This window comes from Aquila chrysaetos, chromosome Z (genome assembly GCF_900496995.4).
Source record: "Aquila chrysaetos chrysaetos chromosome Z, bAquChr1.4, whole genome shotgun sequence".
Classification (NCBI taxonomy): Eukaryota; Metazoa; Chordata; class Aves; order Accipitriformes; family Accipitridae; genus Aquila; species Aquila chrysaetos.
The window spans coordinates 35900905-35918530 of NC_044030.1; the positions used below are offsets into that span (position 1 = coordinate 35900905).

The following is a 17626-nucleotide window of genomic DNA, read 5'->3' on the forward strand; positions in this document are numbered from 1 at the left end:
ACATGGTACTGATTAAATAACTGAGCACATCTTTATATTTTAGTTAAAAGCAAATGTTTATCTTAAAATGGGAAGAATAAAATAATTTGTATTAATAAGGATTACATTACTCACTTTTCTCCTAAGTAAAGGAGAAATTATACTTCTAGAGTATACGAATTATACTCCAATACTATAAACATCTGAGAGCACAAGAACTTTCAGACACATTTTCATTTAAGAGAAGGAGACTCTGTGACATAAGGGCCTGCCTTAGCAGACTAGGGCATGTGATTTGTTTGCAATTGGTTTGGGGAGCCCACTTTAGAAACTGGATTGTAAAACATGCCAAAATCCATAGAAATTTTGATCATACTGGAAATCATAGGTTCTCAGTAATCCTGAGGCCAGCCACAATATGTTTGAAGTTTGGCACTCCTCAGATGAACCTGGATAACAAAAGCTGGCTACATTGTGCAAAAAGTTATCCATGGGAAATCACTTGTAGGTCTTGTGTTGCTACTGGCTTGAATAATTTATCTGTCAATCAGAAATCCCTTCAGAATTCCCATCCGTTTCCCAACATGAGAACAAAGTACTTTGAGATGTCTGAAATAAGAAGAACCACATGAGAACTAGAAAAAACACTATTATTAGCAATCGTTAATGATTTTTACACATGGTATGCAGTATTTTTAGTTAATTCATCAGAATGGTTTATACTGTATATTTGACACGTGCAGCTGTATAAAAGAAATTACCATATGTGAAAATAAGCATACATCTTTTTAATAATATAGAAACAGGTTTTAAATAAATTGTCCTGTAAAAGCTGCAATCTACTGAAATCTAATATGTGGTTTCTTTTATTACCTGTTCCAGCCAAACTGGTGGCACCTCAGTATACACTACTTAATGCCTTCTGAGTTTATGTATGTGTCTTATATCAGTCTCTAAAGGTTAAATTAACCTACGTAAGATGGAACTTGAAATACCAGGTAAGGATAAATGTTTGCCCTTTAGAACCAAAGAGAGCTTAGCTTTTGGTTTCATCAGATGCAGGTTAGAAAAACAAATATAATTAACATTTCCTATGTTGGCCTAGACAACAGAGAGATATTAATTACTTTTTTCCTACAAAGAACCAGATCTCAGGCAGGAATTCTCAGGCTACAATACAGTCAACACAGAAGGATCTACTATCTACATAAAGATGGTTGCAGTGGCAATCATCATCAGAGGAGGATGTTATGAATTTTAAGTAGCTGGATCAGAGATACTAGTGAGTTAGCATATAGTGAGGTCCTGCGGTGGGGAGGAGTGCTAGATTGTTGGGACAGAAGTTCTGCTGCTGTGTGTAAATTGCCTTAATAACTTTGAGAGCTCTAAAAGCCCACAGGGTGGAATACCTACCAATACAGCGGGAGCCATCTGCAGATGTGCCATAACCCCGTGGGCAGATGCAGAAATAACTTCCCACAGTGTTAGAGCATTCACCACCTTCACAGATTCCCGGGATGATGCTGCATTCATCAATGTCTATCCAAAAAGGAAAGGACATAGGATAATTAGCAGAGCACTTGAACATACTGTATTAAAAAGAGGGAACGAGAGCTTTTCTGAAATGAAGTTTTATTCAACTCAGATTGAATAACATATTGCTGGTGTTTGCATACTGCAAATAATTTTGTTTGCCATCTAATGGAGGTTTTCTTTATACATTCTAGGGATGCACCACTTCAAGTTGCAGAGTACGTGACAGCAGTCTGGGATTTCCTCTAAATGACACATACTGAGTACCATCCTAAGAAGGACACAACAGCTACAACGCAATACCAAAATATACATCCTTCTTTTGAGCTGAAGGAAGATGGTACAGCAGCCAAGCGTGACAGCTCTGCACTTCTGCAACCACAGAAACATTGCTCATCAGATCTGACTGCTTTCTGGCCTTCTAATACTTGAACTATAAGCAAGAATTTTGGCCAACCTCTTCAAATGTGACCAAATGTTGCATTTTTACTTTTTTCAGATATTTTTAATCCATTCAAATCTTTCTGCTAACTAAAAGTAGTGGTCTCATCTGAACACTGAAACAATTTTGTATGTAAATACATATAAAGTGAGATGTCATCAAGCTGATGAATGAGCTGCTATATGTAAAAGGGCTGCTAAGGCACTTGGCACCAGGACTGAGAGCACCATGTGCTGTCCCAGCACAAACTGGAAGTAAAACGAGGAGCTGAGGCAATGAGAAGCAATAGGAGGAAGCAGTCTGACTGTATTGTTAGAGATGTGAAGCACAGCAGAGCAAACTGGAATGGAAGAAATACATGCGGGAAGAACAGCATGAGACTAAAGACTATGTCATGACCATTTATACAAATGAGCCATTTTAAGTAACCGCTTCCTTCTACAACTGTGACAACCTTTAAGACATATGAATATTTTTAGGGTCATTTTAGTAAACTAATTTTGCTTTTAAGTGACCTCTGTACATTAGCTTTTTGAGTGGCTTTCAGTGAATGTGAACTGTGGCCCAAGTTTAAAATGGGAGGCATTCTGAGAAAACATGGGGAAATGTGAGCCAACTTTCTAACTAGCTTGAGATGAGTTATGTTTTCCAGTTGGAATGATATGATACCACAGGTTTTGCATGGCTTGATACCAAAGGTAGTCATAGGTACAAGATTTTGGCTTAACTTGTTTGTAAAAATCTGGATGCAGTATTAATTTAAATTAGCTTTCATACTGCAAAACAAAACTCAAACCAAAAAAGTCAGACTGTTGAATGCGGACTGTCTCATGTCAAACAATGCAGGAGAAGCATCAGAAAGAGTGTGTGACAGAAATTATCTTGTGGTGACACTGTGAAGGACTTCACATTCCTTGTAAGAAAGCCTTGGGACCCCACAGACCCTTCCTTGCACTTTTACACAGACCTATCATTTCCTTGCATATGTCACTCTAGAAATTCTCTTGAAATAATGACTGCTTGAGAAATAAACTTTAGCAGGTGTTCCTTCTTAGGAGGCTTTTATGTGATGAATACTTTGCTCACTCCCTTGCTACATTCTCCACAGTGAAAACTCAAAGAAAAGGAAGAGTGCCAAAAAGATCTGGCATGCACAGGGACTATATTAAAAAAGTAACTCCCCACTGTGGGAAGGTCCACACATGAAGAACTCCCTTTAGATATGAATCTACAGAGGACATTCAAGTACTGAAAGGAAATTTTTTTGCCACAAGGCCACTAAGAATGTGAAAACTGTTCTTTGTAAAGTGAAGGTATGAATAAAACACTCCTTCTCCCACTGGCATGTCATTTGGAGTGTCATTGTAGAAAAGACAATTTATCTTACAGGTAACGTCTTCAAACTTCCTACCTAGTCCATACATACAAGCACCCTGTGGCCTTTGTCGTTTGTTTTACACTATGAAGCAGAATCAGAGGAAGTGAAAATTTTGTCTTTTTAATAAGGTTATTTAAGCATTTCAGAGGACACAAAAAGTTTAAATTTTACATTAAAATAGTTACAAAATGATGACAACTATTCCCCACATTTTAGACATCTGCTCAAGTATGTACAAAAGAAAGTCTCATTTTTGCTAAATCAAAACACTTCTAAGAAATAATGCTTTCACTTAAGACTTCATAGTTACCCACTGCAGAGATTCCGGAATTCCAAATTATGGTATAAATCAAACCCAAATAATTCCCTAGGAAATCTCTGAAATCTTGCATTAATTTACTATATTAAAGACAATACATATAATGTGGTGAACTGCTTACCATCTGATTTAATCCAATTAAATGAAAACATGTGTGTAAATCAAACCAGAACCAGAACCAGCAGCATGCCTTGTTGAGATCTTTCATGCAGTATGGGTCTTTCACAACCCCTAAGTCTTTTAAACATGAATACTGTCTTCTGTATACACACACATTCTGAAACATCATGTCAGAAAGACAAGCAAAAAAATTGGACAAAATGAGGACTCTGCAGGAAGAGCGTATTTTTTGTGGTAAGTGACACCTTCCCAATGGCAGAGTCACTGGATGCTCATGCAAGAAAACTCCCTTGTTTTACCATCCCTTGAAGCACACTTTCAATTTCAAGGAAATACTACACTACCCATTTTCATCACTACTGTAGTGGTTCAAAAAATAAATTCCAAGACTAATTCTAAAGTTCAGAGGCACCAAAACTTTGATAAAGACATCACCAGCACGGTGATCACAATTTACCAGCATGGAAATACTGTCTGAAGATGCAAATACTGTAAACACAAACGGGATGGCACAAAGCTGGTAGCAACTGCCACCAGTGATACATGACCAAGTTAAATTTAAGAATCACTGTGCTAGGAACTAGTTACATAGCATTTTCAAAACATATGTTTCATTCAGTCGCTCTCTCAGAGAGGTCTTAAATCTTGTAGGTTTCATAGCATTTTTTTGTTTGTTTTTTTGGTAACTGAGGTACAACAGCAACTACTATACGTAAGAAAATAAAACACAAGAAAAATGAATCTATAAGAATCTGACTGCTAAAACCAGCAGGCAAAGTTTTCCCTTCATTTTCACTCTGTTTGGCACAGGTACCTGCTACTTTAAAGGCAGTAATCTTAATTACAAGAACACAACACCTGGTCTTCTGCCAAAGGAAGCCAAATTCCAAAGTAGTTGCTTATGTAGTACAAAGTCTATTGAGGTAATGAGTAGGTGGAGTTTGTAGTACTGGCAAGTGAAAGACATAGGAAGGAAATAGTTAGCCACTTCTGCAAAGCTGCAGGACTGAGACCATCCTTCTCACCTGGCCACAAGGACACAAGTTTAACGCTGTCTAGGGCTATTGTCCAAGAATGACAGTGAGCTGGGACGGGTGGAGGTACCTTCCTGAAATCTGGGCAGTGACCAGAGTGGAAGGAAGACTCCACAGTCTTCTCCATGTGGAGAGAAAAACTTTTTTTTAACCAACTAACAGGGAGAATCCTTGTGGAAGATTAATTTTCTTGCTTACTGGAGCAGTACCAAGTCAGTGGATTCTTTTTTTCACTAGTTTTTGAGCAAAATCTCTGTCTCCCCTTCCCCCTCCCTGGTTCTTTTATGTGCAATTCTTTCAACAAGATCTCTGTTACCTCTGACTGGAAATTCTGAGACTTTACCTCAGAAAGAGCTATTTTTAGGATGGCTGATTGAAAAAGTTACTCAATTTCCTCCCTTCCCCCCTCCAAAATACATAAATTAATGGTCTCTAGGAAAATGCTCCAAAGATAGTAAGAGGGGATGCTGTCTTAAGGGTGAAAAAGACTGGTGGTGTGAATGGCTGCGGTTCCAATGTTGCACAGGAGATGAGAAGGCCAGTCTCAATGCAAGAACCAATTTAAATGTGTGGCATAAACTTTGCAGGTGTGAGTATTAATAGGTGAACTTCTGCCAAAAAACCCCAGGCTGGCTACTTGTCATCCAGAATTCATGACTTTTACTGCCACGGTAAGCAGGATTTTATGAATAACTGAATTAAAAGTACCAGAAAAGGGGCTCTCAACTGCTGAGTTCTGAAAAAGGGTTCCTTGAAAATAGTTTTAGTCTACAGTAATATCTGGTAGTATCAAATCTGAATAACACACAGTGTAATGAAATTATACATTAAAGCAGGAAAACCAGAAATAGAACTGTTCTTTTAAAAGGTGCTTTGCATTTTGGTGTCATATTTAAAAAAAAAAAGGAGTTAGTCTGCGTCATATAGTCCTAGCCCTTTGATGGCAATAGTACAGCAACATATCTTTTGGAAGAGCATCTGAGGCATCCTGCCTCCTAGAGTACCTTTCACTGTAAATGGTGTCGTAACTAACTACGTTTAGTCAAGGAGTATGATGTATTTTCAACTTGAGAACAGTAAGTGGAACACATTTATTAGATCCTTGAAGTACTAATAAGTAGTCATTCGCCTCTTATGTAAATCAGCAAGCACAACTGAAAGCTTATTTCTCCTCTCAGTTTATCTATATACAATCCATCTCTGAATAACCCATAGATGCAAGTTCCATTAATTCTGGAAGATAACATCCTAAAAATGAAAAGAATTTCATTCCTAAAAAGACAATGAAAACTCAATATATTGTAGATCAAAACTTTTAGGCCAAAAAAAGAGAAGGGTTGGGGTTTTTCTTTTGTATAGTTAAGACATCACACTAGTGCTCTGGGTGTCTGGAATTTGGTACAAGCCCTGTAATGGCCTCTTCCAAATTTTTTCAGCTCTGTGCCCATTCCTTGAATCCTTCCATGACTTGCCCAGTAGTGGAAGGAGTTGTCCTGACTACTGTGGAAAGTCTATAAATCAGGAATATAGAAAAGCATATAGATAAAATCAGTAACATTGAACCATGAGCTGGATTAATTTTTAAGGTAATATTTTCCCAAATAGCCTAAGCTACCTAGTTGCATTTCTACATGAGGGCATACAGACACAGTTACACATTCAAGTTGTTCTCATGTGTTTTGGAAATGCTTTAAACCTTCTTTACTGATATACAATTGCCATTAATTTCTGAAAGGTCAGTGTCAGTAAACTGTAATCTGAGGCTCAAAATAAATCCAATAAGCTGAATATATGCCTTTTTACTCTTTTTTTTTCTTAAAATGAAACACAGGAATATAATGCAAGTAAATAGACTAGCAAAGCAATGTTTATTGCTTAGTACAGTTCTAGCAAAATCCATTATGCCACAAAAAGCACAACATGAACATTCCTACTTATTCTAACAATAGCTATTATTTCCAGGACAAATAACTGGAGAAAAAACTCTAACCCACAAAATGCATCTGCATGTTTAAGGACAAAGGATATAGCAGGGGATCTCAAATTCCCCCTTCTTAAGTAGAAGACTTGCTGTTAAATAAAGAAGGTCTGAACAGTTAGTGTAAGATTCCAGCCTCTGCCTCTGAACACTGGAGCCTTGCCTGGTTACTGACTCCAACTTGGATTTCGTCCTTTGTAGCCAGCAAGTAATATTTATTCTGGTTTTCCATACTTAAAGAAGGGAAAGGAGTGAGCAGAATACTCCATACTACATAACTTCTATATAATTTTTTAAATAAAAAAAATTAATTAAAACAATGCAGTTTCTATTAAGTAATTTCTCTGTACACAGGTTCTAACTCATAGGAGGCCAGTTCCTCATATCCTTCCCAATGGCCCAATCCATATATAAACACGATGTAACTTCACTCAGATGACTAGTCCCACTAACTGAAAGTGTAATTGTTTGAAGACCTGGCTATAGTTTTATCCTATAAATCTCACACTGAGAGATTATGAACTCTCAAAGCCTTTATTAAAAAAACAAAGCCTGAATAAAACCAGGGCTTGGCTTTCATTCTCTGCTCCGTTCTTCCAATAATGCAAGCATGGTCCTACACTGGTATAATTTTGGCATTACCACCTTGGCTGTGAGGCATGGGGAAACGGACAAGTAACAGTTTCATTATGGTTTTTTCCCAGAAAAAATGGTACAAACTGGGCACTGCAGGTTGTTATTTGCATAATTCCCTGTAGAGAATTATGTGACTAGGGAAGCTAGTGGGGAAGCTGTGACCAGGGCCTAATTAGTACCTAACTTCTGCCACAGACAGAAGTGGCAGGGGCTTAGAAGAAACAAAGCCGGAGCATATGACCTGTTCTGCAGTTGGCTGCCAACAAAGCAGGAAATGAAAACCCATTGATTACTGAACTACGAAATAACAGCAAATATTCCAGCCTGCAGATGATGTTTCACTTCTATTATGCATGGTCCCATAAGCATCACAAATTTTTAAGCAGATATGTGTTAAAAATACATTCACCTTTTCCTGTAGATACTAACAGGGAGAGATGCTGAATAACATTTTTAACAACTAAAGTAGAGCTTTAGATAGGTTAAAGAAGTAGAATGCAAAGAATTCTTTAATTACTGTTTTCAGAAGGAAGGAAACCTATCACTGAATAAGTTCTCCTTTTGGCATCAAAGCTGGAGTGCAGATGTCAGGCAGAGGCATAACATATACAAAATGACCTGCGTTTTTTGGATCTCTGTGAAAACATCTATTTGATATATTTTAACTGCATCCTTGCCTGAGAGGACATATCAGGTCTCCTTCACATGGAGCTCTTTTAGAGTTAACAGCAGTAAAGCATGAGTGCTGCCATGGGCAGATTACAGACATCGTCAGAACAGGGACTTCATTTATTGAACTGAGATGGTACTCCATCATATAACAGATATCCAAATGCTGTCTTTGCTCTGATTATATATTTATCACATTAGAAATGCCTTTTTTTTTTACTAACACCTCAACAGCTGGCTTGGGTAAAATCACTATTGTCCTACTCCTGCTGCACAAGTCTCATGGAATAATAATAAATACACCATGTTTGAGAGAATCAAAAAAACAAGTGCACTTCTAAAGAACAAGGATAAGTAACTATTCATCAAAAAAAGTAAAAGTTACTCTCTAACATTAAGGTAATCATTGCATTTAATACTATAAAAAGTTCTAAACAGTCTCAAGCTGAAAGAGTCCTGCCAAAATAAACAGGTGTAATACAAAGAATACCAATTTGAATAAGAGCCTTCCAATGAAATGTCTCGCAACTGACAACACAAATCCAGTATGAGGAACAACAAAGCATACACTTCTAATCTGTACATTGCCTACACAATCAAATACAATAAGTGTTTGTTTAACAATTACAGCTGGTTTTGCTTCAGCTTTGAAATGAGTTTCAAGTAAAGCATCACAGTCACATTTTGGAAAACATTCAACATTTGCAGGTTTTTTTTTCTGGTATTTGTTTATATTTAACGGCATAATTACAAGAAAATGTTTCTGAATTTTGTGTACTTGAATTCTACTGAAAGATAAATTGTATTGCTAGAATTTTTCAAAATCATGATAACTGTACTTATTGCTTGATATCCCACATAACAGAAAATGATGGTAAAAATAGCCAGTTATGCAAAGACAATTGCAAACAGTAGATGTTTATTCACTTCCTAAATGTTGTGTAACCATTGCAGAAGTACATTGCTTAGAAGCTAATGATAGCATTAAGATACTAACAAAATTAATCATGTTAGGTGTATGTCAGATTTAAGGTGGGTATAGGTAGCTGTTAAGTTTCCTGTGCCTGTGCTCTGAGCTGGTAGGATGCAAGTTAGCTCTGGTGCTTAAGTTATAGATCCACATCAGTACAGCACCATGTCTCTGACCTGATAGTAGTGCTAGACATTGTTTTAAACACTTAGTCATAAAGTAAATTGCATGTAATTGTTAATGGTATCTGCCAATTTATCTTTCCAAATGATTAGAGTCCATTATCAGAAAAAAGCAAGTAGTGTTGGATTATTACTATATAAGTTCATAGTTTGTGTTCTGATTCATCTATTACTAATGCCCCCACACCCCTGACCACTACTACTCAATAAGGAAATAAAAAGGAAGTTATAATTTTAAGAGCCAGTGATCAAGCGGCAGGCAATTCCAAAAGCAGCTGGGTTTTTTGCAGTTAGCAATGAATGGAAAGCGATGCTTCATCCTTTAGGCTTTTTTCCACATAGGTATGGAGGAGAAAGAAGCCACGTAAAGGGTCACAAGCTGCTAAGCATGATGTCCGTTTCTAAAAACAGCAGGAGTAGTGGATATGTGGTCTCAGTCACCTCCTTTCCACTTTTTCGAACATGGGCAAGACCAAAGGAAGGCTCTTGGGAAAACAAAGCACCCTGTCCTCTTCCTTTTCTTCTAATTCCAATTCTCCTTCCTATATGCTGATGCCTCACTGAAGGCCTACAACTCTCCTGTATCCTACCCAGCCACTCCTTCCTATTTGCCTCCCTGGTAAGAAAAATCCCACTACCTCTTGCCTATGGTTACATTCCCATTCTGTCCCCCACAAAAAATTAAAGATTTTACTAGGTTGTGCTGCCCACTTTATGCTTAGCCCTGTTCCTCACAGGTTGCCACGCAGCACAGGGTAGATGAAATGCCTTGGATTTAATTCTCCCAAGGAAAGTGGCTCTGATTACAAATTTCTCTTTCAGTCATCTTCCTTTTGTAGGATTCCTCACTCCACTTGGTGCCTTCTGGTTTCTCCCTGGACCCTGCAGAAGGCTGTGGAGATGGTGCCATTATTGTTCTATTGCTCTACAACTCTTCTACTGTTCTACTTACTGTCTTCAATGTATGGAGATATTCTTTTTCCCAGTGTCTCAGCAAAGCTCCTGGTGTTCACTTACTTCTAAAGTGGTTCAAATGGACCTGCTTTCCCTGTGAACGTAATTGCTCCCTGCAGAGCCCTAAACCTCTGTGCGTATGCTGGATACCTATCAGCGCACTCTTTTATATGGTTAGGTAGATATACACATGCACATGCACAGACACATTGACAAGCTGCTGCAGTTTCTCCTCAACCATCATAAGAAAAGCTCTGTTTCTACGGCTGCAGCTCTATTTCTTGCAAACTGTTTCTTGGAAGGGTTTAACAAGATATAGCCAGGTTTCCCCTAGAAAAACTCAAGACAGGAATACTATTGGGTACTGAGCAGAAATTGAAACTAGTCAACATAAAAAACCCAAAGAAGGTGGAGGACAGGACCAGTGAAAAATACCTTTGGATATTTTTTTTTCCTTACTCTTCAGTATTACTTGCAACACCAAATGCAACACCTTCACTTATAAAATGTGATTTTCAAACTGATTGTATTACTTAATTTTTCTGAGAATTCTGTATTGTAGGCAAAACTAAGGAAAACTCTGAGCCAACTTCCAAAATTGGGTACAAACCACATATTTGTTTCTAACCTAATACTGAGTAAAATACTTAAATTGCCACCTAACCACAAGCCAAAGCCTCGAACAAGCTGTCCTCTTATCTGTGTAATTTAAATGTGAATGTACCCACTGGCTGGGATGAAGTTGAGAGTTCTGATTTCTTTCAAGGCAGGGCAAATTCACTCAAATCAGTGAAGTCTTCATCAAACCCACAAAAACTCAGCGATTTTCTACTGCATTACTTTAAACTATACAGAATTGTTGCTCTTAATTGTATCAACATGTTTATTGAATAAACATGGTCTATGTTTATTAAACTATGCTTATTAAACATGGTCTACTTCATTTTTTAATCTAAAAAAGGAAGGACAGTTCCTATATATTTTTTACTTACCCAGGCTCTTCAACAGAAACTATACATAGCAGTAATTTCTTACACCCATTACAAAAATTCCAGATCTGCTTTTCACACTGTAGTCAGTAGGCTGAAAATACCTACCTGTACTAGAGTATTTTGGACATTTTTGAGAAAACAAACAGAATCCTAATACCTCAGTTGCAGTTATATGCTGCTCACAGATGCAGCCTTCATCAATAGTTCTAAATTTTGAAACAGGATAAAGACTGTCTTTACCCACACGAGACAGACAGAAAAAAACATCTAATGCAAAATATGAACAGCAAAGTAGAAAAGGATGATGCTGTGAAGAAGAAACAAAAAGCACACTACAATGATGTTATGTCTGTTCAGATCAGATACCAACTATTCAGAACCTTTTCTTTCATTACTAAAGTGCTCTAATGATTTACTTAGCCACTTTTGGGGTATGTTCTCTGACAACATCACTTACCATCACATTTTTGAGTTGCCTCATTCTGCTTGTGACCAGCAGGACACTTGCACTCATAGGAACCTACTGTATTAATGCAATTTCCTCCTTGGCAGACTCCAGGGATAGCCTGGCATTCATCAACATCTACAAAGACAAAAAAGGATTACTTGACATTCATCATGGCTTTTGCTGATAGACAGAGAGCTCTGTCTCTTAAAAATAATCACAGCAAACCCCAGCATATTTCTCCACTTCAGCACCAATATAAGATATAACAGCAGCAACATGATTCAGACCTTCATGTGTGTTGTATTTGATCCCATATAAGCTAAAAATGTATTACATGTGTTGACTTATGACTTACATAGCTATAAATATTTAAGAAGTGTACTTAAGTCAAATATGTACAACTTACTGTTGGTATCCCATGCCCTCAGATTGCTCCTTATATATGTCCATTACAAAACGCAGATTCTTATTTTGAAAGGATGTCTACCTGTACGTATGGACTACCCTCCTGTCCACCTTAACTAGGTATGATAATTCTTGCAGGATATTCTTTCTGGACAGAAGTCAAACTACTCCTGTCAATAGAAAATAGGTGCTATTCAGCCAGGTTAAGTTGTATGGCAAATGATTTTCATAACTTTATTTACTGAAGTAATAAGTAGGACTAGAATTGCATAGATTTCTTTAGGCTGGAATGCCAATGTTAAATAAATGCTCTTAGAAAATATATTGCCATTTTTGCTCTACATCTTACTTTGAGTAACTTCCTGTTGTATTTTATTATGTGCTATTTCCAGTTCAAATTGTGTTGGGTTTTTTGTTCCCCACCCTCATTTGTTTATACATAAACCATCCTGTATTTCTGTAGGTTTTTATACAAAACTATCACATGACTCAATGTGTAAGTACAAATGGGCAGTCAAAGTAATAACAAGGATCATAGAGGCCTCTATGAAATAACCAGTGCTAAAGCAGATTGAAATTCTTTGCACACAAGGAAAGGGAGGACAGGCTCTAGACTAGTGCATGATATACATATTATATGTGTGTATTTAGCTTCTCAGTAGCTCTTTTAAAAAGTTCAGTTAATCTTTAGCTATCAGAGAGTTCAGAATTAAGCAACCATACTAATTCCTTCACAACAAAATTTCACATACATCCATATGTTCATAAAGGAGAGAAGGCTTGGAAGATTTGTTCCAAAACCTGCAGAAGCTCTTCTGTGAGATTTCAGGTAGTATTTCTTGTCAAAGCTTGCCCTTTCCCAGAAGAGGCAAAAATCAACTGATTTAGCTAGTTCTCCACACTGTGAAATAGAAATAAAGGAAAGTGTCCTTTGCACATTGTAGAAAAGGGAGCCACAAGGCTTCCAAAGAGTTTCTTCTGTGCAGAGGTCAATTTCATTATATTTTCTCCTCTTGAATTACAATTAAGTATAGAAATCAATTATAGAGTTAAAGCAATACACTGCCTATTTAAAAAAACCCACAATTTTATTTCACTCCTTTCTCCATTATGATTAAAATACCTATTTACAATTACTATATTTTTAAAGCATTTAGGAACAATATTTTTCATGTTTCTTTCTCCAGATTTTTCATTAGTGCCAAATAAACAAAGAATTTTAACCATTACCCTATTTTCCACTTCTAGTTCTCCTGTTAGCTTACGTGCATTATTAAATGAAGCAGCTGGTAAACTTTATTTAAGATGCAGAAGAAAGTATCTCTTTCTTCTTCACATTCATGTTCATTTTCTTTCTCTCTACCTTTTCCCTTCCACAACCAGCTCTTTACTTCTACGAATGTAGAGAACACCAAGATACAGAGGGGGTAGGACAAACATATTAATAGTAGAATACAGTACTCCTCTTCAGGAGGATGTTCATTATCTCTAAGCCCTTACAAGACACTTAAATTCCACCTGAGTATGTGGATTATAGTACTTCCTCAGTTTTTGTTACTCCTGGTGTTTGTGCTGTAGATAAAACCTATGATACATGCCTTGTCCATTCACCTGCTTTTTCATTTAAGCAGGTATAATTGCTCACAGTCAAGGAAGAAGGAAATTTTTTTAATTTTTTTTTTTTTTTTTAACCACTGGACTTGGTTTTAAGTACATCTGCTGGAGAAGTTTGCATTTAGTTCCTGAATCAGTACTGATTTAGTCAGCACAGTACTGTGTCCAAATGCAACAGTTAAATTGTAAATGGATTAAAGACGTTATCAGAGGTATAAACTTTCTGCAAGCATTTTTCTTCCAAATAATTAGTGCTTGGTGCAATCTAGTTTACCTAAAAAACTTTTCATCTCTGAAGTATTTTAAGGAATTTGGACATGATTTAGCAACATCTAGGCAGAAGATGGGTTCCATCATTTATTCACACCCAGCTCACCCAGTAGCTCCCTTCTGAGTAGAACTAATATGGCATTTGTATTTTGACCCTTGGGCCTCAAAATGCATTCATCACATGGAGTATGCCTGTGCCTTGTGTCATTTACTAATGGTTATTTAAATTAAGCCAACTGTGTCAGCAGATCAGTGGTTAAAAATAACCACTGAGTATCTTTCACAGTTTTGTAAGTCAAATATGTCAAGTAATAGTAAATAAATGGTAGTACCACCAGGAAATTAATACTTTCCAGAAACAGAAAAGGTATCACTGAAGCCCTGAAGTGAACAGAATTTTAAGATCTATTGATTCCATTTATTTCTTTCAAGTCCAATCCTATGGTTTTAAAAGGACAAATAAATCTCAAGCTCTGCTGAAGTCCGAAAAGTCGATCCCAATTATGCAACACAGTGCAGTGCTTGTCCAGTGAAGAAAACACAAATGGTATCACTATGAAAGGTGCAAATCTTTGAATCACATGCACTATCTTGCTTTTCTGTGCTAATACCGATCTTAATTTGTGAGGACTTACGTGCTAACTATTTTAAGTCATATTTAAATGTAAAGAGAGGAAGTATATCCAACTTCACTGTCAGCTTAAAAACATATACACACTAGAAGCGTGATGCTTTTTTTGGTCAGTATCACTCTTTGATGAAAACCCAAGTTTGTTTTAATATATTGTTAGTGTTTTGGAATTGAGAAAAGTCAGAAAGGGCAAAAGTATTTTCTTAAAAAGGCGTATTTTATTAATTGTTTCCTAAATGCCATTTTAAGATATAAGGTTTTTTTTTTTCTGAAAATACAACAAATTTGAAATGAAGCATATTTTTATTTACTTTCTTATATCTTTGACAGTCAGGCTAAGCCACACAGGAGTTTTGTCATTATTAATTATCCATTTACTCACGCTTTTAAACCCCAACCACATTAACACAATAAACTTTTTGCCATAAACAGAAAATTAGATGAATAACTCTTTAGATACAGTTCTGAATACAGAGGCTCAATGTGCTACAGATTAGGTAGAATGTTTCCATGTGTTCATAGGCTTGATAATATCTGGCAAGTGAAGAAAGGTTCTTCGCTTTCGCAGAGTTTTCTCTGCAAAATGCCTGCAGGATTTGCACAGCTAACTTTAAACAAGTACCTTTGAAAACACAGCCAAACTCAGCTTCCCTTTCTGATGAGTGGACTGTTTATCAAAAAACTCTGAAGAACCAGAAAGCTCAGGAAGAATAAATCCTCTCAGATTTTATACACAAATTTTGGAGAGTGCACTTTTTATTTACAACAACAGTAATAACAATTACCCAAATACAAATTTTCTCTTGAATTCTACCTATAATATGTATGAGGAGTTTCTTTGCAATAGATTCGCCATGTGGGAACTAAAAAGTAAAATAGTTGTCAATACAATGGAAAACTGGTGGTTCTTCCTCCACATCCTAGATAACAGAAATACAACAAATACAAACATACAACAGAAATAATACGAAGCTTTTCTTTCTGTTTCAATACTTATTTTCATGACAGCAGGACAGGATCCTAGAGGACACTGTTAATACCATCAATAAACCAGACACATTAATTCCAAACTCTAGATTATCTAAAAATTATCATCTATCACTCATTAAAGTCCGTATCAGTTCCTTTAATATTCAGTACAGTATATTCCTACTATAGAACAGATTTTTTTTATATTATCTTCTGTAATGGCTATATATACTTAAGAACGTCAGCAATGGTAGCAGGAAGAACCTTCATATTTTCAAAAGCTATTCATCCAGGACTATTTTTCTCTCCTTAGTACAAAAAATTAACTGTCTGAAGGGAAGGGGTGTAGCTGAGAAATGGAGTGTTGAGGAATGCAGGGAGTAACTGAGAAAAGTCCAACACAGGATTTCTGCCATTATGTTATTCCTAAGGCCAAGTAGCAATGGCAACAACGTAGTTTCAAGTGGAACATTTAAGTTCTCCTGCCTGAATTCTTGGGAAGAGGGATGTCTGAACAGCTACAATTCCTGTTTAAACAATGACTGAGTAGAAACTGTTGGGGGGAAAAAAAACCAAACAACACCCAAACAACAAAACCCATCAATTTGAATTTTGATTGGTTTTGCCTCTCTTAATTTTTTAAAGGCTGTTCATGGTAATAATGAAGTAACAATACTACCACAATGTTCTATACAAGCACATTACTCAGAGAACATAATTAATCCTGAAAAGGTGCTAAAGAGCCATTTAAGATACACTAAGATTGCCACATGCACATCCTGTGAAGAGTAGGAGCAAATTCATATTCAGCAGTTAAACCTTGTCACACTCTGACATCTAACACATACTGACATTATGACCTATTTTCCAACAGTAAGGCTTGCAAGTTCTACTGTTTTCGACTTGCTGGTATCAACTCCCTAACTAGGCTATCTGCTGATGTAAGCATTCACTTCAAAAATGCCAAGCATTCGAAGTGTGGACTGAGTCTGGTCTAATCAATATGTGACAAAGAAACAGTTTTACTGAATACCAAGGGGTTTTGTGTTCCTCTAATAAAAGTCTCTGTAAATCCGATGTCATCAGCAGAAAGAAAAGCATTGAAAAGCATTAGCCAGATTCCTGTATTTGTTTCTAAAACCCTCAGAGAAAATATTTAATGCCAGTCTCATCTGACCTTCCTATTTCATTAAATGAAGCCTCCTCAGATAGGAGTTACCAGACTTGGAGAACAACTGCTTCCTGAATTTCTGATACCCCTCTCCTGTTAAAATTTTTGTAGCATCTTCCACAGAGCTCCATCTTGAACCCTTTATTTTCTTCTTCAGTTTACCTCTGTGCAGTCATACCTGCTATCATTATTGCAGCTTCTGTCTGTGCACAACTCACAGATCTACCACTTTTTACTCCTTCTTTTTGGATTAAACTCTCCATTCACCTTTCTCTGCCAGGATGATTTTGGCACAGAAATTTTAAGAGTTGGTTATATTTCCTTGCTGTATTGCAGTGTAGTAGCAAGTACCTCAGTCCCAGTTTGTCTGTTCAGCATACCCCTTGGCTCCCTCCTAGAGTTTCTACTTTAACTGACTGTTGGAGGGGGTTTTGACCCCCTGTGAACAACACTGCTGTATTGCTTTCTTCCAAAATTTTCATACCTAGCTGTAGCGAAATTCTGCAGCTTATTTCTACAGACTATGTACCCTACCATGGAGTTTGGAAAGGTAAACAGTGTCTCCACAGTGTCAAGTGCTACATTCAGTCCCTTCCTCCAGTAGAGTGGTGCGATAATTCGGGACAACATGCTATTATCAACCTGGAAACACAACAGAACTGAGGTGAGGAGGAATTACCAGTACTCAGAGCTTAAAAAGGACTGCCTCAACTGTTGGAAGTAGAGACAATGATTTGTGGAACAAAGAATTTCTTTGTCTCTCATTTTCCACACAGAAAATCTAACTTTTCTTCATCTGTTTGTGCCTTACTGTCATCTTGTAACATCACATGCTAACTCCTGCTGACATAAATATAATCAGATCTTCCTATATAGCAATAATATGCCAAAATGTAGCAAAAATGATGGCTGTTTAAACTTCCTTTCTTCAT

The 17626-nt window shown here is 36.8% G+C and overlaps 1 protein-coding gene across 1 annotated transcript in view; it reads right to left on the minus strand.

Annotated features, from left to right (window-relative positions):
* FBN2 (fibrillin 2) overlaps nucleotides 1-17626 on the minus strand; it is a 174773-nt gene that overhangs the window by 108752 nt on the left and 48395 nt on the right. The window contains exons 7-8 of the mRNA XM_030005074.1: nucleotides 11644-11769; nucleotides 1393-1518 (exon numbers count right to left, since the gene is read on the minus strand). Coding sequence (XP_029860934.1) covers nucleotides 1393-1518; nucleotides 11644-11769 — 252 coding nt within the window. The remainder of the gene's footprint in view (nucleotides 1-1392; nucleotides 1519-11643; nucleotides 11770-17626) is intronic.